The sequence below is a fragment of the Trachinotus anak genome, unplaced genomic scaffold (assembly GCF_046630095.1).
Source record: "Trachinotus anak isolate AG129_WGS33_773 ecotype Australia unplaced genomic scaffold, CSIRO_AGI_Tana_v1 ptg000010l, whole genome shotgun sequence".
Classification (NCBI taxonomy): Eukaryota; Metazoa; Chordata; class Actinopteri; order Carangiformes; family Carangidae; genus Trachinotus; species Trachinotus anak.
Genome location: NW_027273861.1, coordinates 21,772,144 through 21,796,726, shown reverse-complemented (window position 1 = coordinate 21,796,726; position 24,583 = coordinate 21,772,144). Strand labels below are relative to the sequence as shown.

Here is a 24,583-nt window from a genome sequence, read left to right as displayed (position 1 = left end):
TGAAAGGATCCATTCTTGTTGAATGAAATAGGACAAGACCCATCCATCAACTAAACTACTCTCACATCCCACCTGTATGGACATATGCAGGAAGTCTCCATGATCCAGGCTGGATTTCACTGTGCCGTCCTCGTCGCTGCTGCAGCCGACATCAGAGTGTGGCGAACGCATGATGAGGAACTCATGGAGGTCGCCTTGGGGAAGAAACTCAAACAGCATACAGACGGGCTGCTCCTGGGTCACCACACCCAGCAGGCACACCACGTTCGGGTGTTGTAGCTCTGTCAGCACTGCAGCCTCCTGTGTTGGAAACCAGATGAGTTCATGGTGATTTTCGAGAAGAAGAGAAAGACGCCCAAACAAAGATTAGCAGGGAAGGAAAGGCTCAGGACTTGAAAGTGATACTCCATCTGAATGGATGTTTGGAGTATGAAGCACTGTAGCCTTGACAGATGGCTGTGAAAGGTTTGTTGTCTGCTTCTGAACAGATCTATGGCAGCTTACTCCACTTTTTACAGCCACATTTCAACTCTACTGAGGTGAGCTCAGATTTTGGGTGTAGTGTTGCCTTGAATGCAGACAGTTTAGGTCTGCCTCGCCAATGGAAAGTGAGGATTATATTTAACACAAGTCATCTGTTTCAGTCCTCCTTAACGTCTAAATTTATCTGGACAACCTGCCCGTAGTTACAGTATACTTTTGGAACTATTTCAAGTGAATTCATCTGCTGTTCAGTGATTTTTTTGCCATATGCTGTCTCTCATGGCCCACCACATTTACCTTCTGTGGAAATATCACAAATCATGCCTCAAGTCTTGTGGGAAGAGCAATCTTTCCACTGGGAACGTTGTCCCTTGTGTTTAAGACAGCAGTATTTTAGTATCACATTTCATTTTACCAGTCAACACAACTGCCAGTGAGCATGTTTTTTAAAATGTCTTACTAGTAAGACCTAAAGCTGCTGTATAGATTATATACATTTTTGTAGATACTACTTGTTGTGTACTATCCCTTATATAGATGGAAGTGTTTGCAAAACTTTGAATATTTCTTTAAATTATGCAAAACTGGGAGAAGGAAACTTAAAGCTTTGGAGGCAGTGATCCATTCTGTACCTGCTGGAAGTCGCCCCACTGCTGGGCACTGGAGAGATCCTTCAGGGTCTTGATGGCCACAAGCTGTGCCTGGTCCATGCCAGGTAGGTACAGGTGACCCTTGTAGATCTTCCCTAAAGTGCACTCTCCAAGCTCCTCCATGAAGCGCACAGCTGACAGAGGCAGCTCTTTGGCCTTGCTCTGTAGGGAGAGAAAGAGAAGAGGGGAAAGAAAAGGGAGGAGGAATGAGATCAGTGGGTAAAAGAGATGTGACAGAAAAATTAGATCATTATTTACTTTGTTGGGCCAGCACTCTCTCCTCACCATTATCTTCGTATGGAAAAGTGAAATGTTGACACGGCGTGTACATTGCTGCTTCTAATTCGATGCAGGCAAACTGCCTGATGTAATAGCAAATATGCGTTTGAGCTTGTGTGTTCATGTCAGTGCATTTAGAAAAAATAATAAAATAAAAGTATAGCCTGGAGAGTTGATAATTGTCATAATCAGACTCAATCCATTACATCAGCTCGTAATGACTCCCTTTAAGCCTTTGGAAAGCAATGTGGGAAAATTGTGAAATCTGGCAGCTTAAAAGTGTTATTTATCTGACAGGTTAGTGGCCTTTAGGAAGACTAAGCATTTAATTCTCTTTCCAGTAAAACTGTAGAACCAGCTGCAGAAATAACAGAAAGAGCTTTAGCTTTCTTTGTGAGGGATGGCACTGCCTTCTTAGTCCTACATGCCCACTGAGAAGGACTGAGACTTGAGGTTTATTTGTACAGCTAAATCCAACGAGGTGGAGCAGAATGGTGTGGTTTTAACACGGCAAGAAACCTCCATGATTGAAGTGGAGTTAATAAAATCTAGTTCTTCATAAAAATATGAGAGACAGAGAAAAGGAGAAAGTGAGAGCAAGAGACAATAGTGTTTGAGTGGGCTATGATTTCATAGAAACATCTTGTAAACAATGATGATTTGCAGTGTGAAGGAAACTATACAAGAGCAACAGAGGAAAAAAAGCAATATGGCCGAGTTTAAAGGGTAACTCTGGTGATATTCTGTATTTTTCTTAATGTCAACAAGGCTCTATTGTTGTCCACAAACCATTAAAAACACAGCACCATTGCACTGAGTTAATTTTTATGATGAGCATGAGTACTGTAGTTTATTTTGACTGAATCCCACTGTTCTGCTGTCATACATAGTGCACCAAACATGTATTAATCTGCAGCTGAAAAAACATTACTTGTCCTGTTTGAGTAATGTTCGCTGAAAACGTCAGCGTCTAGTTGTTTTGGAATATTACAAAGGCCTTTTTAAAGATCAAACATTATACTTATATCCTGTTTTTAGAGATTTACATCAGAGTAAATGGGTTTGGGCAGCGTTACAGAGAGGGTAGGGAGTTGTAAAGCATCGAGAGACGGGCTTTGGTGTTTGCATGGGATTTGTTGACAAGTTAGACCGAGGACAATTTTTGGGTTACATTATTATAATATTTGCTGAACAATTTCTAACAACCGCAGAGCCGCAGTAGATACTTAAAACATGAATTGTTGTTTGTTTAAAGAACTGCACAACTAGGAGATACATAATCAGAGACGTGACTGTGTGCATGTTTGTTTATGAGTGAGCGGGAGTCCTTTGTCCCTTTTGGTTTTGTTGTTTATCCATGGTGACTCCAGCTAAACCCTCATATCTAAGAGCTGTCCAGGTGATCTCAGAGAACAGTGGGAGTGGGAATTTGTGTGTGTGTGTGTGTGTATGTGTGTGTGTGTGTGTGTGTGTGTGTGTGTGTGTGTATAGCTGCACTTGGGAGAAGATAAAAGGTGAGGAGAGGTTGGCAGAGATTTTCAGATTCCAGGAACTCAGAGATGAATAATGAAATTCCTCAGTGAGCAGGAGACACACAGACACACACACACACACACAGGCCTGTATGAGCTCTGAGGGGGGTGGTGTGTGTGCTTCTGAATGTGTGTCAGATTGTGTGTATAAGAGGAGTGTGGGGTCTGCTGATGTTATGAGAGACACAGATGTTTTTAGTTATGGGTTTGTTTCACCCCTTCTTTCCTCCCCACACCCAAACCCTCAGATCCTCCTCACACCACTGCAGGTTTGTGTGTGTGTGTGTGTGGGTATGTTTATGTGTGTCTAAATGGATTGTCACAGGCAAGTGACCCCTGGGTGACCCTGCAGCAAAGCTTGCTGAGTAGCAGCCTAACCCTAACCCAACAGAAAGGTGTAGCGGAGAAGGGTATAGAAGAGGGACACTCACATTGGCAATAGTAGACATAAATGACTGTAGAATATGAGAATTTACTTGGTTACAGTACGCTTCTGTAAAAGCTTTTTTTTTTAGCTTTTGAAATCTTACAATGGACGGTCATGTGCTCTGATGTGTGTGAACTATATCACAAGATATTGTTGACCACAAGGAGCATTTCAAATCAGCTGCATAATTCCGTAACCTTCCGTAACTTTCTTTGAAGTACCGTAAAACTTGACTCTGTGCAGATGCAAGGTCATCGTCTAAACACAGCCAGGAAAGATTCCCTTTTTAGGTCAGAGAAACATTTGTTCCATTCCAGAAAAACAAAATAAACCGGAGATATTAATGGCTTCTGACGCTTCTGTGACATTTTGCAGTTCTCTCTATAACTGTAGATGGTAATGTCATACACATTACCTTGAGCATGGAGCTCTGGTTTTGCACAAGCAGACACACTGTCTACATAACCACGCCACCCACCACCACCACCAAAATTATGTGGAAAAAGATAAACAGACATGATATGACTGAGTGTGCAACCTTGAAAGAAATATGATCCGGATCATAATGTGAGCGATGTGGTGGCTAATCTACATTACAAAGAGGTTCTGTGAAAGAGGGAGCGGAGGAAGGAGAGAGGTGAAGGGATGGAGGGAGACGAAGAAGGAGAGCAACAAAGAAAGAAGGATTAAGTGAGGAAGAGATACAAGAAAAAGAGAGAGAAATAAACAGAGAGGCAAAGAGCTGCAGTTAAACACTGCTGGACCTGCTGAGCTCTGATGATAGAAATCTGATGCTCTGGCTGAAACAGGTCATTTCCACACACGCACACACACACACACACACAAACACACACACACACAGAACCCAGTAACCCTAGCATGCTGCGGCGTATCTCAGTTGACACGCAGAGGGCTCTGCCAGTGTTTTGACTCCATCCTCAGTCTGCTCTTATAGCTAAGAAAGAGCAAAACAGCAGAACAGTGCTCACTTTGACTCGCCACAGGAGAGCCCAGGATGCTGTGTGAGCTCACACTCAGTTGCCAGAGTATCAGGTACACCCAGCTAAAACTAATGCAGTCTAATTCAGCAGTCCTGCAATAAATCCTGCCTTCATGAAGATTAGAGTGTTTTTGTTGAAACTGTGTCAAAGAGGTGTTGATTCAGGTTTGTGGAGCAGCTGAATTCTATTACATTTTAACAAATGGTATTTTTTATTTTGTCCTTGTATATAATGCGGATAAGCTCAGTAAGGCACACAAAGAACCTTCATCATCTACTTTCCCTCCACACAAAGTGACACATGATGAGACTGTGCTGCTCTCTACCTTCGGCTTGTATGCAGTTGTGAGCATGGACATCTCAACGTTTTGTCCTCGGACAGGTTTGGGCTGGCGGGGGGCAGGAGGCCTGGAGGACTTCTGGTTGTTGCGGCACACACAAATGAAGAAGAACAGCAAGGCAATGGCTAGTGGGATGGCCACACTAGGAACCAGGATGTACAAGATCTCCATGTTGCTGCCGCCAGACTTGTCTTTGTGGTCTACGGGGACAGATGGACAGAGGATTAATGTCAGATCTACAGATTCTTGCATGAGCATGAATTGCAAAAACAGCACAGACTTGAACACATTCTGGTCTCTCACCACAGATGGGTATATCGCAGAGCTCCATGCGGACCCCCTCATCCAGCGTTAAGCACCAGGGGGCCTCGAGTTTGTTCCCTGGGTTGCGGCAGTAGGAGTGTCCCCCGTTCAGCTCTGGATAGCGGACGGCCAGGTACGAGTGGCTGTGAGGATACTGGGAGTTCCACGGCTGACACTGACGCCCCGACTTTGTCATACTGACTGTCCCGCGGTAGTCTGCCCCGCTGTTGTTGTAACACTTGTGATCTGGGAAGCAAGACGAGGTTGTGCGTTACATGTTTGTGTGTTGGGCTGAATAGTGGCCTTATGTTATTAGGCTCATAGTATCACTTTTCTTCTTCCTTCTGGCTGGCTGGTAGTGGACATGACTTACCACTTAACTCGGATACACAAAATCTTTAGAAACCACTTTGCTGAAACATCAAGATGCCACGAATGCCATGAGAGGGATAATGTTAAGTTTTGCTATCTGGAGTCAGATTTGACGTGTACAAATATAAATAGCTTACTAATCATATATTGACAACTTTTATCTGATTGATTGGTTAGTGAAGCCAAATCAAATAATGCAAACTATTTTGATAACAATTAATTTTGTCTGAGTCATTTTTTAAGCAAAAATGCCAAAAGTTCACTGGTTCCAGTTCATCAAATATGTAGATTTACTGCTTTTTTGTCAAAGATGATAGTAAAGTAAACATCTTTTGGTTTTAGACAGACACCCTGAAGGAAGTACTCTGTGCACTGGGAAGTCGTGATGGACATTTCCACTATTTCTGACATTTCAAAGACTACATCGTTAAATCGCTTATCTGAGAAAATAAAGTACAGATGAATTGACTATAAGAATAAAGTTGTTAGTTGTTGCTCTAAGTTTAACTGTCCTTGGCCCATAAAGTAAATTCTGATATCAGAGCAAACTTTCAAAACTGAGCTACTACAACAGGGATCACGGGGATACCGCTCCTCTCCTCACACAATGGCAATGAGTAGTATCAGCAGTGGTAATGAAGGAAGTCATGGAATCGGCAGGTGAACTAGTCTTACTCTTGTTAATGGGCTCAGCCATGGGGATGCCGATCCTCAGACAGTTTGCGGCCTCGGGACTGTCAGGGGCAGCCAGGTCCTCACAGTTCGGCAGCTTCAGTCTCTTCAGGATTAAAGGGTTCGAGCGGGCAATGATGTACTCCGTCTTACACAAGTCGTTCTCCAGGATCTCACACTCGTCCTTGCACAGGTCCCGAGGTTTGTCGGTTCCCGAGCTGCGGTCGCATGTCGGGAAGGCAAAGTGGCAGAGAGAGGGGATGGCAAACTGAGAGCAGCGGTCGGACAGATGGTTGGACGTCCCGATCATGGTGAAGGCCGCTGGGAACGAGGCAGGCAAAAGCTGGGATTAGTGGGGTTAGAACAGATAAAGCCCACAATGATTCTTTCATTGATTTCTTTTAAACAATACAGTTTGGTGTCAAAAGGCACCAATAAATTCAGCATCTAGATGAATATTAACCTTTTTTTTATGTTTGTTTAAGAGATAAATACATTTTTTCAGATTTTCTTTAATTCATTGTTTCTTTCATTTAAGACACACAACACGTGCTCATGTTGCTACTAACTTTTGGGAATCTCCACACACAAGGGAGCAGGAAACTGACAATGGAAGCAGCCGCTGTAAATGTATGATTTAGAGTCATGCCACAGGTTTATTACAAACATATGCCTCTCTGTGGTTGTCACTGTCAGTAAGGCAGATCTGTGGGGGCTGAGGGAGAAGACAAGCAATTAAAAAGTAAAGTTGGCTGTAATCCAAATGCTTCTGCAGCACATCTTTATGATAATTAAGACTGGTAAAGGTGACATTAAATTTTAGATGGTGAATGGCTACCAAATGTGGATTTTCTAGAGATGAAATGAATGAACTGCAGTTCCACAGTAGCCTAATTACACCTCTGTGGCATCATAAATCTTAATTATCACTTGTCCTTGATGTTTCACATTACAGTCTGGGTTCATGGCCCCTTTGTCCATGAAATGTTCAGGGGAAAAGCTGCACGAAACGGCTGCACGGATGTAATCAATAACGCACACATTAATCTGACCTCTGTGGACATACGCATGCAAACACACAACACAAAAACACAGAAGCACAGACACAGACATGTAGAACAGTATGAGACAGTACGTGGGCCATGTGTGCTCCATACAGAGTGGTGACCAGGCTGAACTTCCTTTGAACTCCATAAGTGAGGTTCTGCTTTCGTCCTGCTGCATTTCAGTTAAGCTTTACCTTCTAAACAGTCCCTATTTGCAGAAGGTTTTCATTGATTTAGGGTATGTAGATTTACAAAGCTGCTCTTTCAGCCCTGGCTGCTGAAGACATATGAGAGCAGAGTTTTCAACTCAGGACAGAACTGCTAAATGAACTGCTCTATGACCTCTCAGACACAAAACTCCTGAGAGGGAACGACTAGTTTGTCCTTAAAAGCTAGGCTTGTGTTGATCTGGCAAAATTCAATGTGGATGCATATAAATATATAAAATAAAATAAAAAATCATATCTGCCTGAATCATCATCAAAATCTGACACATAGGAAAAAGCAATATTATGCACAATCTGTGTAGAGAAAAGTCAAAACACCTGACTGAAATACCAGTGTGCTGCAGAAGAACATGTATACTATGAATGAACGCCATCTCACTGCACATGCAGAAATAGATTTGGAGCACTTTCACGACTTTCAAGTGGAAGAGAAATGGGTTTTTTGCAGTAAGATGGGTCAAACCCCCCTGAAACACACTGCCTCTTTCTCACCTGTTATCTGGGTCTCGATCTCACCCTGCATCTGCAACGAATCAACAAAGATGCTGCGGTTCCCGATGAAGCGGGCGCAGGCTATGCCTCTGTACGGCTGGCAGAATCCCTCTTCATCAAATTCCTCCCTGAGACATACAGAAACACAGAAAGGAGAGAGAGAGAGAGGTGGGATAGATGAAGTTAGTTTAAATTTGTTTGAACAATATTAACACAAAGTGCAGGAGAGTTGAAGAAGAACAAACACCAAAATTTGTTGCAGTACACAGAAACACCACTAGATGTCAGTCTCTCTTTGTATATCACACAGAACCATCTGGTTGCACTTCTGAGGAGAGAATAGCCGTTTCTCGTTGTGGGTACTATAACGAGAGGTCTCCCTTTGCCTGGCTAAAGAAAAATCACACTCAAGTTAAAGGCATGGATCTAAAATCCACACACCCACCCACACACACCCACACACACACACACACACACACCACAGTTCACAGTACAGATGTGAACTGCGTTAAGAATTAATATTTGGCTGTTTGACTTTATTCTTGTTTATGGCACAGAGATGTCATCATGAGCCATAATTTGAAACACATGGACAGAGAGAGAAAGAGAAGTGGTTGATCATGTTTTTTACAACTGTACAACTTTTTCTTCCTTCAGTGACTTGATTTTTTTTAGACGTTTTCTGATTTTACTGCACAAGTTATGTATTGTAGTTATTCTGTGCTCTTGCTGTTCTTTTTTAAAATCCATTAATTTTTCTCCTGCTTTCTTGTTCTGCCTCGATCTCTCAGCTCCCTCATTCTAAATACACACACACACACACACACACACACACACACACACACACACACACACACACACACAAACCACATACTGACTAGCAGGCTATTCGCTCAGTGTGAGATCACTGTGTCATGTGCTTTAAGTTGTGCCATATGAGGACTGTAAGACCAGGCACAACCACAATATATAGGGGAGTGCATAGTGCCACAAAACACATACACACATGTGTACACACACACACACACACACACACACACACACACACACACACACACACACACACACACACACACACAGGAACCGTACTGTAGCTACTGGCTGATTGAAAGTACATCCTTGTGCCTTGGACACTGCTTCTCATGTCATGGTAAACAGAAGCACTTGATTTGAAACTCACAAGATGGAATTTTTTGCAAACACTTCCAATGAAATTATAAAATGGATAGGTAGCTTTAGCTCTGATTGGCTGCTAAATAATGACAAAAATACTCATTAAACATCAACAACACAACAACTTACAACTTTGTTTAGTGGCTGGTTTTACAAACACCACATTTTCTACTTTGATTCTGTGACACACTGTTGCTTTATGTGAACAGCAACACAATGCTTCATTTCACATTGTGGCTAACTGTAAAATAGAGCGTCTTGTGGCTTAATGCTTCATTATCACTCGTCCATGTCAGCCGCCTTTGTTAGCATGAGTCAGTTTACAGGGGACGTCACAATGTAGGAACCACACTAATTACTCCACAAACTGAAAACCTGCAATAAAATGCTTTAATGACCCACCTGAAAACAAGGTGACAAGGGTGTAGGCACACACAAATGCATGAGCACCCATGTGGGCACAGATAGACAAAACACACACGTACACACCCAACCTTTGTAATGCCAAGGGTGTGTAAGCATGGTGTGAGTTCGGGGTCATTAGGTGTCCGTTCACTGAGCAGTGTTAAGTGACTGAAGGGCCAAGGTCACCTCTCTAACTCTACCCCTGTCTGTGCAGATTTAAATGAGCTTTCCAGACATGGACACACACACACACAAACACACACAAACTCTCTCTCTCTCTCTCTCTCTCTCTCTCTCTCACACACACACACACACACACACACACACACACACAAACACACACAAACTCTCTCTCTCTCTCTCTCTCTCACACACACACACTTACACACACACAAAACTATAGAGCAATGGTTTGCATAGTGCTGATTCCACAGAGATATAGTAACATAACATTTACAGCTTAATACAGGTTTAAGCAGATCTTATCCTTGGAATATGTAATTTCCTACTAAAATGTGGATATCAGTAATAATGAGTTCATGTTGTGGTGTGCCTGCAGATGGCTTAGCACCCCTTCATCAAACCACAAACTGCTACATCTTCAGATATTTTTCCTTTGGTGAGGGCCTCTCCCCTTTAGGTGAAAATCATGTCTGGCATTAAATCTGTAAGAGGAGAGTCTCCCAGTAAAAAAACCTACAAGTGTGGATGATTTGAGGTATTCCTGATTGATTGGGCTGCTACCATTCTGAATGTAATGAAGCAGAATATGAGAATGCAGCAAGAAGCATGAGAAAATGCACACAGGGGATAAAGAGCGAGGGCTGGAGTGAGTCCAGGCAGCCCAGAGGTTAGTTTGGTTGTGCGTCACCGAAGACGGTGGACACACACATCCACACTAACATCAAGCCACACACAGACAAGTAAATGACAAGGTAGAGCAGAAGATCCACCACAATGCAGCCAGATCCCCGCAGGCAAATTACAGCTCAAGCCAGTCCAAATGGCCTCCACCGAACCAGCTCGGTCCAAATCACAGATCGCCCCTCACTGTGTTCCGCATTTGAATTTCTTTCACTTTTCTCCAAGTGGAGTTAGATTTAAAGCCGTGCCTGAGAGCCTTATTAAAGTGCTTGTATCCTGTCCACTCCAGCACGCATGAATTATAACATGTTCAAAGAGAGAAATGGGTAGGAAAGACACATCTACAAAAAGCTAATCAGTGTGAGACATCTGAGGTTTTCTGAAAATCTTTCCCTAGTATCCATTTATTTCTGTGTGTTTGTGTAAGCTATCCCAGGCAGGGAGAGCCAAGTGCGGTTGCTATTTGTGTAAACAGTGGATGGCTGTTTAGGCCTTTTATTTTACACACCAACGCCACGGGCCCTCCGTGTAATGTTTTATAATATTTAATTACAAGGAGAGGCTTTTCCGTCTGAGACCCAATCTATAATCCAGAGCTAAACAGAAAGGCGAGCCCCACCACAGAACCTAAACAATATTTCAGGACACTGATTCATTGTCCAATTATATTTTTTCCAACCTCATTATTTATTCAGAGAAGCGCTTGCTAAAGCAGCCATGCTCTTTTTCCAGCACCACCCTGATACATACATTTACACTTGAGTGGTGCCAATAAGACCCAGACTGCTGCTCTGGTGCTTGAGACAGGGGAGATTAACAAGCGCTTTAATACAGTACATCAGTACATACAGATGAGTTTTCAGTATGTTTTCTAAAACTGTGCAGAGTTGCAATTAAGAAAGAAATGTTAGCAAACAAAAGTGGAGAAAGTCAAATATAAATGGTTTAATGTGTAACTTTATATTCAAATCTTCCTGATTTGATTACTTCAAAGTAGGACAGACAAGTGAGGCAACGTTCACTTTAAGGAGTTATTTGTAAGTTTTCTCTGCTGCCGAACATGGTTTCTTGCCAGGAGCTGTGGTGATGACTGTCACTTGACAAGAGCTGCAGCCATCGTTGTCTTTATAAGACACGAGGTTATAATTCACCCTCTGAGCAGCGCTACATCTTCAGGGCAGATTGGAGGTTACAGTGAGTCACTATCGGAAACTGATGAGTCTGGCCAGGGCTAGCGGTTAGCATGCTAACTTCAGCCCAAGAAGTGATAAAGACCAGAGTTAACGTTGGCGCTGCTTTCCACTGCTTCAGATCTTGGTGAGTAACGGAATGAAATTTGATGCTGAACTGACGTTTTTCTAAACAGCTGTTAATGCTAACACTGGTTATGTAGCAACTGAAAAATTCACAACTAGTCCATTTGAACTGGCACCATCCATCCTACCAGAGAAGGACATGGTCATGTGGGTGTTGATAGACAACGGCATGTAAAATGTATGGATCAGCCCAAAGATCATGAAACTATTTCTTATCAAAAGGGGAAATGTAGCCAGAAAACATCAGCAAAAACAAAAAACTAAACTGGTAACATATCTGTAAGGCACCAACGGGGTATATGTTATACACTAAATACTTGTTTTTTACTGTGCACACAGAGACACAACAGCATAACAACAGACACACTCCTCTGACCACAGAGACGAGGGTTATGCGGGTGTTGAAAAATGAACCATTAACAGGAAAGAGAAAGTTTTTCAAGTTGAGTGGTTGAATATTCAGCCCACAAAACACGGATGATTCAGTCAGAGTTGACTCCAAACTTAATCATCCTCAAAAAGAAGTTCAATTTGGCATCAGAGAAAAAGCAACTGGATTCTTTTAGAACTCGTAATCGATCAAAATGTCGACTCTCCACAGGACCCGCCGACAGCCCCGCCCCACCTCTCTCCTGCAAGGATGACTCTTCTTCAGTTTCATCAGCATCAACTTTTCCACAGAGAAGGTCACACGGGACAGTGCTGAAAACTGCCAGATAAAAAGCAAATAGAAAAAACTGCAGTAAAGAGGACGGAGGAAAAGAGAAATGAAATGATCAGCTGCCAGTTCCACTTAGTTGCGTCTATACTTTGGTTTAATGTTCTGATGATGGAGGAAATCTTTAGGCAACAAACTGTGGGCTAGGATGACAAGCTCGTGTTGAATTCTGGGATAAGGAGGATGTGAAACTCAACACTCTTTGTTGAAGGGGCTGTAGAGAGGATGCAGTTTAAGGGTGAGGAGACGAGGGGCAGAGCCCAGTGACATTTTAGATTTCAGGGTTTGGTTTCTAGGAGCCGCTGTGGGTGCTGAGTGAAGAGGAGATGATCTGCATGAGGTCACAGCTGTTGTATCCTGATTGGGGATGCCCCTCGGCTTGATGCAAGATCTATTGTTTTATTCTGTCTTCAGGATACCTCTTTAACATCTGGTGAGGGACAACAGATGAAAATGATCTTCCAGAACAAACTCTTACTTTTTTTCTGTTGATCAATGAGCATTTTGCCTAACGAATAAATGAATACAATAAACAATGCCGTACATTTTGGCCGACCACTGTCAAAGTAATGATGTATATTTGAAAAAAAAAACTTTCATGCATTTTTTTAAAGCTGTCTCCGGAAACTTTGATCCATCACAGTGAACATCGAGTGCATTATTTATGCATATTAGTGCAGTTTGAATGCAGATTGATTTGAAAAGTGTAAACTGACATCAGTGCAACTAAAGCTTTAGTTTCAAGAATCTGCTAACTAACTTTAGTACCAAAGGGAGATGAATGGGAAAAAAAATGGATGCTTTGAAATGGTGAAGAAAATGTATGTAAATTAAAAGAATGTAAAACCACTTGTACTGGTCCTTTACAGTCTGATTTGTAGATCAGATTAAGATAACTTTCTCTGTTTTGTTTTGTAGTGAGCTCTTCCTACCTCAAGTACCTCAAGTACCACAAGTTTGTGAACATTGGTGTCTGAGATGGTGTGTGTGTGTGTGTGTGTGTACGTGTGTGTGTGTGTGTGTGTGTGTTAAAGGGAAGGTGTCCAACAACAAATCAAAGACACTTGTGGGTCTGGAAAGGAATAGATCGGCACAGAGGATGAGAGGGAGAAAACAACAGACAATCGCGTGGTCGCTGTCCTCAAGAGAATGTGTTTCCTCCCTTAAAGCAGGTCTGACACAAAAGAAAATGAGAAAACAAAATCTGTTCAGCATTATTATTTCTGTTTACAATTACGAAAGGTACCACAGAATTAATGTTGACCTAAGACATAAATCTAGGCTGTTGCCAAGGTCTCACTTTTTCACTTTCATCTTTACAATGTTGGTGAAATATGTGCTGATATTGTGCAACAATGACTGTAGCGTCGTGATTTATGTGTTGGGTGGTCTTATACTGGAGTTGACTCATAGACAGTCTAATTCAATTATCATAGAAGAATGAATATGTGGTTGCAGCATGTAAAGACCTCTCAATGACAGCAAGCCAAAACGGCCACCAGAGGCTGAGGCTGACCGGGGTCTGTGACTGCCAGTGGCCCATGACTGCACCGGGAACGAACAGCGAGCGAGGGCAACTGAGGTGCTGCATTAAGATACAATGGAGAAAGAGAAGGCCCTCCTGGGTCCTCGTGTTACTACTGCTCACTGACTGCAACAATAGAGGCTTCTGTCAGAGAGGAGGTTGGACGGATTCAGAGTGTACTGAAAAAGGAAGGAAGGAAGAGGAAGTGTAAGAGATGAAGTGGACAGAACATCAAAAAACGAATAACTACAACTTTTTGTTCTCTGGAGAATTTGTTACAGTTATCTACCTGTAATGAGAACTGGCATTAATTTGATTGGCCAATGGAGCGTATTGCTGATGTCATATCCTGTTGTGGCAAATGAATGAGGAGGCTGCATTTGACACAGCCATGTGTTAAAAAAATGCAAGGGGGGGCAGCTTTGGATGGGAGTGCTGCTTCAGGTACAGGTGAGAAGAAAGTCTGGTTTGAATGATACTTTCATGAGTCTGAATTTTTTATCATATGCGAAAACAATAGGAAGGATTTTACTTGGTAAACAGCAGAAATACTGTCTTCACATTTCAAAATCTGTGCTTGAATGGATTTGAGTGACCGACACAAATTCAGCTTAACTCAACCTTTTTTTTTTTTTTTGCAAGTGGCATCTGCATGGTCCCATTCAAATGAATCAAGAGGCTTCATTTTTACATGAAGGGCCAATGTGGCCTGAATATGGCCTTAGCTACAGTGGCTATCTCGGCTCATGCTAAACACTGTGTACAGTTCCTGTGTTTATTTCGAACAAGCAACTGTGTCTGTTGCCAGAAATGTAAAACGCAGCACTTCCAGTGAGTCAAAGGAATTTTCCCAGAAAAGACACAGCTGGATTCGAATGGTAAATGCTAAAGCGTTTATGAAACTGCTCACAGTTTAATTATTCTTGATTTAAGATAGAAAGTAAACATTTATTCATGTTAACATTTCACCGCCTGTAGCTTGGATACCGATCTGATCTAAAATAGTGCACAGAATGACTCCCAGATATAGATGCTGGTGTTTGAAGTGTTGGACTGCGCTCTGCAGAGGAATTTGTTTTAGGGCCCAGTCTTTGCCCACACAGGCTGGAAGTCACGACTGTGGATGAGGCTAAAGAGTTTTAATAGCAGGGTTAACACATAGTCGGTGATTTGACATGCAGGGAAGAACCCTACATCAATCCTGTCACTCCTCACAATGCTCCTCATCTGGTGACATCACTTCCCTGGAGGACTGCAGGGTATCACGCGGTGCAGTTGGGGGAGAGTTTGGGGAGTGAGGGTGTCAATCAGCCTGTCAATTAGCAGAACAGGAGGGCAATATGTCTCCTAAAACTTAACATAAACCCAGTGGTGTTTAGACAGACACATACACACACAAACAAATGGAGCACAGGGGTCACACAGTGGAATCCATTACTACAGAGGTGAATTAGAGGAGGAGAGGAGGAGGAGGAGGACAGGACATTTTTGTTTGACTAATCACTGACCCACTGGGTGTAGACATCCCTGATAATAAATAACACAGATAGAGAAGGCAGCGGGTCCAGGAGAGTATAAAAGCAAGGAAGGGAAAGTAAAAAGTGCAACAAAACAAAGTGAAGTCAGAGAGAGAAAGTGGAAGAGAGAGAGACTGAGAGATAATTGAGGAAAGAAGGAAGACTGAGGACTGGAAACAGTTAGGAGCTCTAGTCAATGAGTCCAACTGCTGCTGTGCAATGGAGTGTGTGTGTGTGTGTGTGTGTGTGTGTGTGTGTGTGTGTGTGTGCGTGCGTGCGTGCGTATGAGGCTACAAGAATCTTCTACTTTTGTTGTTAGACTCTCATCACAATTTACAGATGCCAATTAAAGCCTAACAACTGTGATATCTCAGCAGTGAAGGTGCTTTCACACAGAGTGGGAACTTCCATGTTCCCTGGTTTAAATCAGAGGCCACAGGCTGCTGCTAGCCATCGATTATGATCTCATCATGCAGCTAAAATAGAGGCTGTAGCTTAAAATAGGTGACATGGTTAGTAATAACACAATAGTCTGTTTACTGAAGAGGTGAATCATTCAGGAAACCCATTTCCCTTGCGTTGGTTTTGTGGTTGCCATGGTCACACGCTGAGCCAAGGCAGCAAGTTAGTATACATGGCCTGACTCTTTCAAGTCCTCCATGATTCCTTGGCCCCTCTCACCTCATTGAGGGGGTGACCTCACCTATTCGTTAGTCTACATGTATATTAGCCAGTTTGTTTCCAATATGGCTCTCTCTCTCTCTATCTCTCTCTCTCCCTCCCTCCAGGACACCCAGCTTGGTTTTGTTTGGTTTGGTTGTCTTTAATTCATGCCACATGTAGGACTAGGTTTGCAGCTACAGTAGTACCCAATACCCACACTTCACCACTGACTACTTATTTCACGCATTATGCTTTGCTTATTTTGAGTTATATTAAATAAATTTGCTGTTACTATGTGGACCTCTCTTCTTTGTGGTCTTAATGAGCTGGTACGGAGCTATACTGATCATCTCTGTCATACTTTTACAGACAATCAATCGGGAAGGTATGGAGTATGACAATATGAAAACACTCATAGATGTTACAAAATTAGGGACAGTGATTTTCAGAACTGACAACAGCATATTACAAAACAGTAGATCATAATCTATTTTTATAAATGTCTTTTTCCCCTGGAGCAATATTACTAACTTTCCATTTGTGCTCCTGTAAAAATTCTTTTTTAATAGCACTCCTTAAACTGACTGCAGGCTGCCTCCAAACATCCGTGGAAATAATAACAGGAAAAGCAAATAGTAAGAAAGAGAAGGGGAAAGAGATAGCCGAGAGGGAAGCCCCCCCACCCCCCCACCCCCCCCACCCAGCCCTGCCAACACACGCACACACACACACACACGCACACACACACACACACTTTCCTGCATGATTTACGACAGCTTATTGCCTAGATCACAGATCAGACTGTGAACACACAAAGGAAGACACTTAAAACAGACAGGAGGACACATGTTCTGGCTGACTGGCTACTGACGGTGCTAAAGGAACAAGCATCCACACGTCTGAACACAAGCGCGGCTTCCTGAGGAAAGTGGAATAATCCTTGATGAGAGCGATTAAGAGTCACTAAAGGGATGTATCGAGGGGGAGGAAAACACTGTCACACCGTGGAGCTCATAAATAATCCCTCTCTACACACTCCGCTGTCAGAGGTGTCTGCAGGACACAGAAAACAAACAGAGAGGGCTTCAAGTCTGGTTAAAGGATATACAGCTTAACACATTCACACAGTCACACAGCTGCAGATAAGATGTTGACAATGTGCTTTGTCTGTTTTTGTCCAGTGGATCAATTTTCTGTAATGTCAGTAGGTACAAATCATCTGACTTTGATGCCAGGACTTACTGGTGACTTAATGATGACCACTTATGACTTATAGATGAGTATTGTTGAGTGCCTTCCCTGTCTACACATAAAACCCACATCTGACATTCAGTGAACTGAGGCATGTCATCTGAAGTTTTGGAGGATTATGGGAAAAACAATGGGGATGTGGCTTTATGAAGCTGAAGCAGATAAAACATGTTGAAGGAATGAGGCCACAATAGAAGGGGAACCTCAGAAAAAGACTCCTGGAGCACAGCTGATATCACAGACAGCCAGATCGGTGAAGTTAATCCTTTGCTGAAAGACAGCTTGTGTGCAACAAGTGATATTTACGGAGGTTTTAACTTTGTCAAAGATCATCGAGCTACAGACACACACCCTGACAGGTATCAAATGGATAAAATAACATGCATGCCAAAAAAAAAAAACAAACTGACATGTACATGCAGACATATTTTTGAGAAGCTCGGCCTTTTCAAAACAGTCTGGACAGGATATGGCTCCTGAATCTTCCAATAAAAGATAATTTACAGGCTCCTGCACTCTTAAAACCAAACAAGACTAACTAGCACATTATTCAGCTGGTACAAGGGCCAGACACACACTCTCAGAGCTGTCACCCATGTTTTACAACATGGTCTGCACGCATGTGTTTAAGTCATGCGTGCTCTTCTGTGTGCTCCTCTGAGCTTGCTTCTTAGGGTCATCTCAAAGTAAGAAAAACTGAATTAAATAAATAAAATGCAAACTGATGAACAGAAGATAATAACAATAATAACAGTCTAATAACAGACAAATACAGTATGTGCCAGTATTCACATCAATTTCAATGTCTGATTTTTTTTGGTGGTTCAGTTTAGGAACGCACTAATCCAGCTCCTGCAGTACTGATCCAATGTAAGGGCTACATTTTTCCCCAAAATTTAAAATGTGTGCACTTTACTACAATGAAATCATTGGAATAATTTCTATGAACGGTAACATGAGGCCAGGGATTGATGTGGAACTAATAACAGAGTTGGTGGCTTGCCATGACTGAGTAATGTAATGGATAATGGAAACACTGAATTTTATAATGACACTGACAAAGAAACGGTTTTTACTGTGGAGCGGTCATGTTATGGCCGAAACCCAATCTGCTTAATAAGGTCAACATTGGGTCTGATACTGATACCAATGTAACAATTCACTTTGTCACGTTATATGGGGAATGGAGTGTACAAATGAATTTAATTTAGGGAGATACCACAGGTTTGTGATTTAGAGTTGTAAGACAAACGTGTCTTTTGTGTTTTCCAAAAAAAAATCAGCATTACAAGTAAACATGATAATGTAATTCACAGTATATCGTGCAATCAGGCAGCCATGCTTTCATTTCAAACTGTACTGTGTCAAGGTCAGTCTCTCTCCCTCTCTCTCTCTCTTTCTTTCTTTCTCTCTGTTCCCGCCTCTTGTCTCCATCAGTTGATCTGTTCTCACTGGTTGAACCACTGTCAGACCGGCCGGCCGACCAGAGCCCACCAACATGTTGGCCTTTTGGGACCAATTCAGGTTTCACTGACAGCACACGCCACCCAGGATACACTGATTTCCATCCCGGCAGTTCAGAAGTATAAATTCCAGCTGAAACGATGATGACAAAGATGACTCTGTTATAATCTCAATGATGAAACTCGACAGATTCTGTTTCGTTTCGTTCTTAACAGTTTATTTCCATTTTATTTATTTTCATGTTGCTCTGTGCCTCTTTGTATAATATCCATGTGTGTCCTGTTTTTATTGTGTGATCTCTGTGTACAGAAAGATCCTCCTGATGTTAATTTCTACCATCAACTACCATATCAGTTGTCATTTGAATCAGTCTACTGTTGTCTGAACTTAACATTCAGAGCTGAGAGCTAAATTTATTACTAGTACTGACTTTCTCCTCTATCAAAACCCAAAATGTCCTCAAGTCATATGTATGTAATTTGCTTGGCGCCGGGACCAATAACAAAACTGACTGATAAACTGACATCAACTGATAAAGGGAAAGGGCATCTTTCATCAACACTCTACATGAAACTGCATTGATCCTATTAAGCTCTACAAATGACTAAACGTCCCCTGGCTCAGACTCGCAGGATACAAGTTCAAACTGCAAACAAAAGCATCTATTTATACCCAGAAACACTAAAGGGACACTGAGCCTCCCTCTGCCTCTCTCACACACTCCACCAGCAATAAGGGCAAAGAAAGAACACTTTCTGTGCATACTTGTCTTGCATGCATGTGTGTTTTTTTCTCTGTGTGTTCTCTGTGTGTTCTGTGTGTGTGTGTGTGTGTGTGTGTGTGTGTGTATGTGTGTGTGTATGTATGTGTTCATGGGAGGTCAGAGTTCAGGGAAACCCCACATACCCCATCCAGCCCTTGTAACCCTCAGGGAGAAGCCATGATTCTCACTCTCTCTCTCTCACACACACACACACACACACACACACACACACACACACACACACACACACACACACACACACACACACACACTTTCTCAAACCACAGACTTTACCAGACCTGACCTTGACCAGACCTGCCAACAGGATCACCGACAGACCGACAAGGGGGATTCTGGGAAACAGGAAACAGGAAGTGGGCCCTGTCCAAGCTAAGTGTGAAAGCCCTGTTCATGAAGAGCTGTGTATGAAACTCTCTGTGTGTGGTAATGCGTAAAGACAGACTCGCGCCCTTACTAACGCCTAACAATGTAAATTGCTTTAATGGTTAAAGCCCGTTACACAGCATGACAGTCTCCACGTGTGTGTGTGTGTGTGTGTGTGTGTGTGAAGCCCCCTGACCTGGGCAGCATTTAGCAGAGAGGCATCCAGGCTTGTGGGAGGGGGCTGCAGTGGGATCTCTGGTTTCAAATAGGGCTGGTGCCCTGGGACCGGGCCATGTCAAAGGGCCTGTCCCTGATGAGCCATATTAGGGCTCTGATCCCCAATCAATCAGCACCATGCTAAAAAGAATCCACAACAAGACGGCAATTAAGCCCCACCGAGGACTTAACTAAACATGTGTGAGAGATAGGGTTTGTGCGGGTAACTGTGTGTGTGTAGGTCTTTGACTCTGTGTTTTATGTAGAAGTGCGAGCGTATGCATGTGTGTGACTGTGAGTGGGTAAAAGCCTTGTGAGACAACTGCAGTCCTCTCCGGACGTGCAGGGTAGAGGACAGAGGTGAAAAAAGTCTCAGTGGGCTGTCTTTGTTTTTCCTTGTGTATCAGTGTAACTACATACACACAGTGGTAGTGTGCATACATATTTAACTGCTGAAACTCTGTCCAAAAATGAATGCAAACATGAACAGAATACTGTTTTTACCTTTTGCCAAGAAAGTTTAATCCATTTTCCATGTTTGGCAGTTAACAGGACTACTATGCAATTTGGGGATACTGTAACAGCTATTGCTCGCCTCCTGGTTGAAGTATGGGTTGAGAAAACTCCACTGGTACAGAGCCTGTTGTTGGCAGGTCCGAATAAAGTCTCTGTGAGTTTCAGAGTGAGAGAGATGTTTTTTTTTTTTAAACTGGATCCCCGAATTGAAATAGGTTTAGCAGAACCCCCTGCGTTGGTCTAATGCGGAGTGCTGAAGTGGATCAGTATGTGGCAGAGGAGCATTTGCATCCAAAAAATGAGTGGGCCTGTCATCCCCTCAGTCTGAATGGGTGCGATGCTTGTGGTGTGGAGCAAATCATCATCAATCCTGGCCAGCATCTGAGAACCACAGCAGTGTTGACACTGGCACTGAGGTGAGGAGAAGTGAAACCAAAATCCAGGGTTTCTCAATACAGCAAACACACACTCACAGTCTGAGTTAAGAGGCTATTGTGACCAAAAACAGCACTTACTCTATGCTGTGGGCAGCGGGGTGGTGGGGTCAGGGGAGATGGTGGGGGTGGGGGTGGGGGTGGGTGGGGGCCTGGGTTCAAACCTGCATATGTGCCTCGACTGTCCCTGAGAAGGACACTCAGACCACATTAAGCTTATGTGCCTCGATTCAGATTCTGCACCTAGGGAAGGGCATGTTATTTATCAAACAGACACACCAGCACTGCACTGCAGTTTGTCAACCATGTGAGTGGATCTTTCTCCTTTGTGCTTACGCATTTAAAGAAATAGTTCAGTATTTTGGGAAATATGCCTATTCACCTTCTTGGCTGAGAATTCAATAAGAAGATTGATATTGTCTTTCTGTCTTTGTTTGTATGGACTGTTACTAGTTGTACTCAGACAGAGTGAGGTCCGCCTTTCCCCTGTCTTTGCAGTCTTTGTACTAAGCTAAGCTAAGTGACTGCTGGCTATAGGGTTATATTTAGTGTACAGACATGAGAATAGTATTGATCTTCTCATCTTACTTTTCACAAGAAAATGAGAAGTTTCAAATTGTCACATATAAAGAGGGTTCGCAGAAACATATAAGAAAAGTACTATTTCTACGGTCAATTGCATAGTCCTGTGGATTTACTAAGGTACAGCAATTTGCAGGAGTCGGGTATTGTGTGGAAAATTCTCAGGCTATAAAAGTCTGGTGATTAAGAGGTGCAGGTATATTAAGAAGGTTGTGGTTGGGAAGCTAAGATTCAATTACCTTGTATTTTACAGAGGGACAGTGGATAAAAAGTGAAGGCACCACAAACAAGGCTGCAGGGAGTTTGCAATGGCTATGAAGAAAGCCAGTAATACACGACTACATTTTCTGGCAATAGCTGACACTGACACTCTCAGTGAGCAGCAGTGAGTTGTGTCTCTGTGCTCATTAAACTTAAATGTGAAGTTCATTGAGAAGCTAATGCATTCTGACAAATGCAGTATACTGATATGACATTTTCTTTGCAGCGACTTGTATTTTTGCCACCCAAGTGGCAAGGTATGTAGATGCCAATGTCAGCTGGTTGCCTGTCGGTCTAGATCTTGAGAAATATAATGCAAGATATAGCTGAGAGCAAAATGTTTTTAACAGATTCACTAAATAATTATCTAATTTAAGAGCTTTATTGCAGCTTAAGCAAATGCTGTGACATGTTGTGACTTCATTACTGAGGATTTATTGATGCTTTGCTGATGTTTATCAGATAAAAACGGCATCTTTTGATCCTCCTTCCCTCGCAGAACACACTGATTATGTAATTATCTGCCATCTTAATAAATCATGTGTTAATTACACATGATGATTTATCATTGTTTAGTACAAGCCTTTCACAACAGCTGCTGTAGAACAGAGAGGAGATTACAGTACACACGTATTTTAGTGCCTAATAACTTTGAGCGAGTTTGAGCAAGCTTCAAGATCAACTTAGTGTGACGTCTTCAGGTCATTACAGTACACTGGAAACTACTTCCTTAAACTAATTTGTCAATCAACCCCTGCACAGCTGCGGGTGATACACACACGCAACAGTCCTATCTATACAAAGTCAAGTCATTCTGTAGAAAATGCACACAAGTTACACACAAGTGTTTATAGTGTATCACAGTTAAACACACCTAATTAGAGGAATCAGTCTGAGTTGTCAAGTTACACACAAACAAGATCTCAACTGTCAAAGCAATTCCAAATTAACAAAGAGTAAATAAAGATGTTATTCTATTACATAGATGAAACTGTGCATGTCTATATGAACATGTACATTTGAACACACAAATCTAATTGTTAACAAAGCAGCACTTTTGGGCATGTGTGATTGCTGGCTCTGCTGTCAAAGGGGTTTCAGTTGAGATATTAGAGTGTAACACTGTTCAAATAAGCTCTGTTGGTGTGTGAAGGAAAATAAAAGGATCAACGGAGCGCATCTTCCAACAAATGTGATCGAAACATCCGTTTTTCAAAACATGCTGAAGCAAATGACAGTTAGATTGAAGATAAGCAAGGAGCAGGAAGGTTAGACGAAAAAGACGGCAGAGAACACAGGCCACAGAGAATCTGTTCTTTGTTAAACCTGTCTCTCCTTCTTTCTCCAGTACGGAGTGGACAAAACAGAGAGCAGAAAGGCAGAGCACAGGAAGAAAAAAAAAAAAAAAAACCCTGCTATTTTTGTAATTGCTTTTTTTTTGCCTGTGCTGAAAGAAAAGTGGTGGGGAAAGTTCTGAGAAATTTAAACAGCCTTGACAGCCAGGGTGTAGTGGTATTAATCTTTTCAAACAGAGAGAAAACCCCTCTATTATAAACACAGACAGAAACTCCGGCATCTGCGGCCATGTCGCATAGTCTGTTTATCGCTGCTGTCAGATTAAACACTTCTATATCCAGAAAGTCAACATTTTTAGAAATTCAAAAGCAGCTGGTTTTTAGAAATCGTACAGGAAATTACGAAGAAAAAAACCCCCAGATGTAACTGATGATTTGGTTAATTTGGAGCAGCAGAAACAATGTAAATGTAAATTGTAAAGACCATATAAATTGAAAATATCTCTAGCTGCTAAACGCTCCACTATGCTTACCAGCTAGCCACTAACTTTGTGTGTCTGTTGCTTGGTGCTGGATTGTTTTTTTGTTTGTTTTTTTTTTCAGAACAACTTCTGCCACTTCCTGCTGCAGCTTAAAACAAAAAACCAAAAGAATGAGCTGAAAGATGCTAAAGCTCCATAGAGCTGAGGGGAAATACAGAGTTGAGTGAAAATTGTCTGTGGGTTTTGCACTACAAACAAGTTTCACATTATTCATAGTTATCTGAACCATCATTACTGTGAACACATTGCTTATAGTCACTTACATCAACTCAAGAAAGCTTGTATATGTAAGCCACATGTACTATACCAACATGAGAGAAATACATTATTACAGAACTGTAATAAAACTAAAGAGGAAACTATTCTCACTAAACATGTTTTTCATATCACTCTCATTACATTTTGATTATTTCCTCAACTATGAACTAAGAGAAGAAAGAAAGAACTAATAAAAGTCATTTAGAAATCTAATGAATTCAACTGGTGAATTTGATTGAAAAAAAAAAATATAGACAAAAAGAAAAGAGCATTTAATAGCATCAAAGATGCTTTTAGCCTCTTCTGTCATAGTGCAGGCAGTTAGCACGCCGGCCTCAGTTAGGAGGGTTAGGAGTTATTAACTGCCTCTGATCTGAGCTTACAGCTAAACCTCCCGTCGGCTCACACTGCTAATCACACCTGAATGCTGCCGACCCTGCAGAACCCGGGAATCAAAGAACAACATGCAACCCGGAGTGTTAATGGTACCATCCTCCTCCCACTCTGCTAACACTGTTTTTCTTTCACTCCTTTCACCCTCCCGCCGTCTCCAACGTGCTCTTTTTTTTCTGCAAATGAAAGAAGTGTGGCAGCGCACGGAGAGAGAGAGAG

General features: G+C 42.2%; 1 protein-coding gene across 2 annotated transcripts in view; it reads right to left on the bottom strand.

Moving 5' to 3' along the window:
- ror1 (receptor tyrosine kinase-like orphan receptor 1) overlaps positions 1 to 24,583 on the bottom strand; it is a 125,914-nt gene that overhangs the window by 4,585 nt on the left and 96,746 nt on the right. For both annotated transcript variants that reach the window (XM_071486169.1, XM_071486170.1), the window contains 6 exons: positions 7,825 to 7,952; positions 6,063 to 6,380; positions 5,016 to 5,261; positions 4,698 to 4,912; positions 1,116 to 1,295; positions 73 to 300 (listed from right to left, as the gene is read on the bottom strand). In XM_071486169.1, the coding sequence (XP_071342270.1) occupies positions 73 to 300; positions 1,116 to 1,295; positions 4,698 to 4,912; positions 5,016 to 5,261; positions 6,063 to 6,380; positions 7,825 to 7,952 (1,315 nt within the window). The remainder of the gene's footprint in view (positions 1 to 72; positions 301 to 1,115; positions 1,296 to 4,697; positions 4,913 to 5,015; positions 5,262 to 6,062; positions 6,381 to 7,824; positions 7,953 to 24,583) is intronic.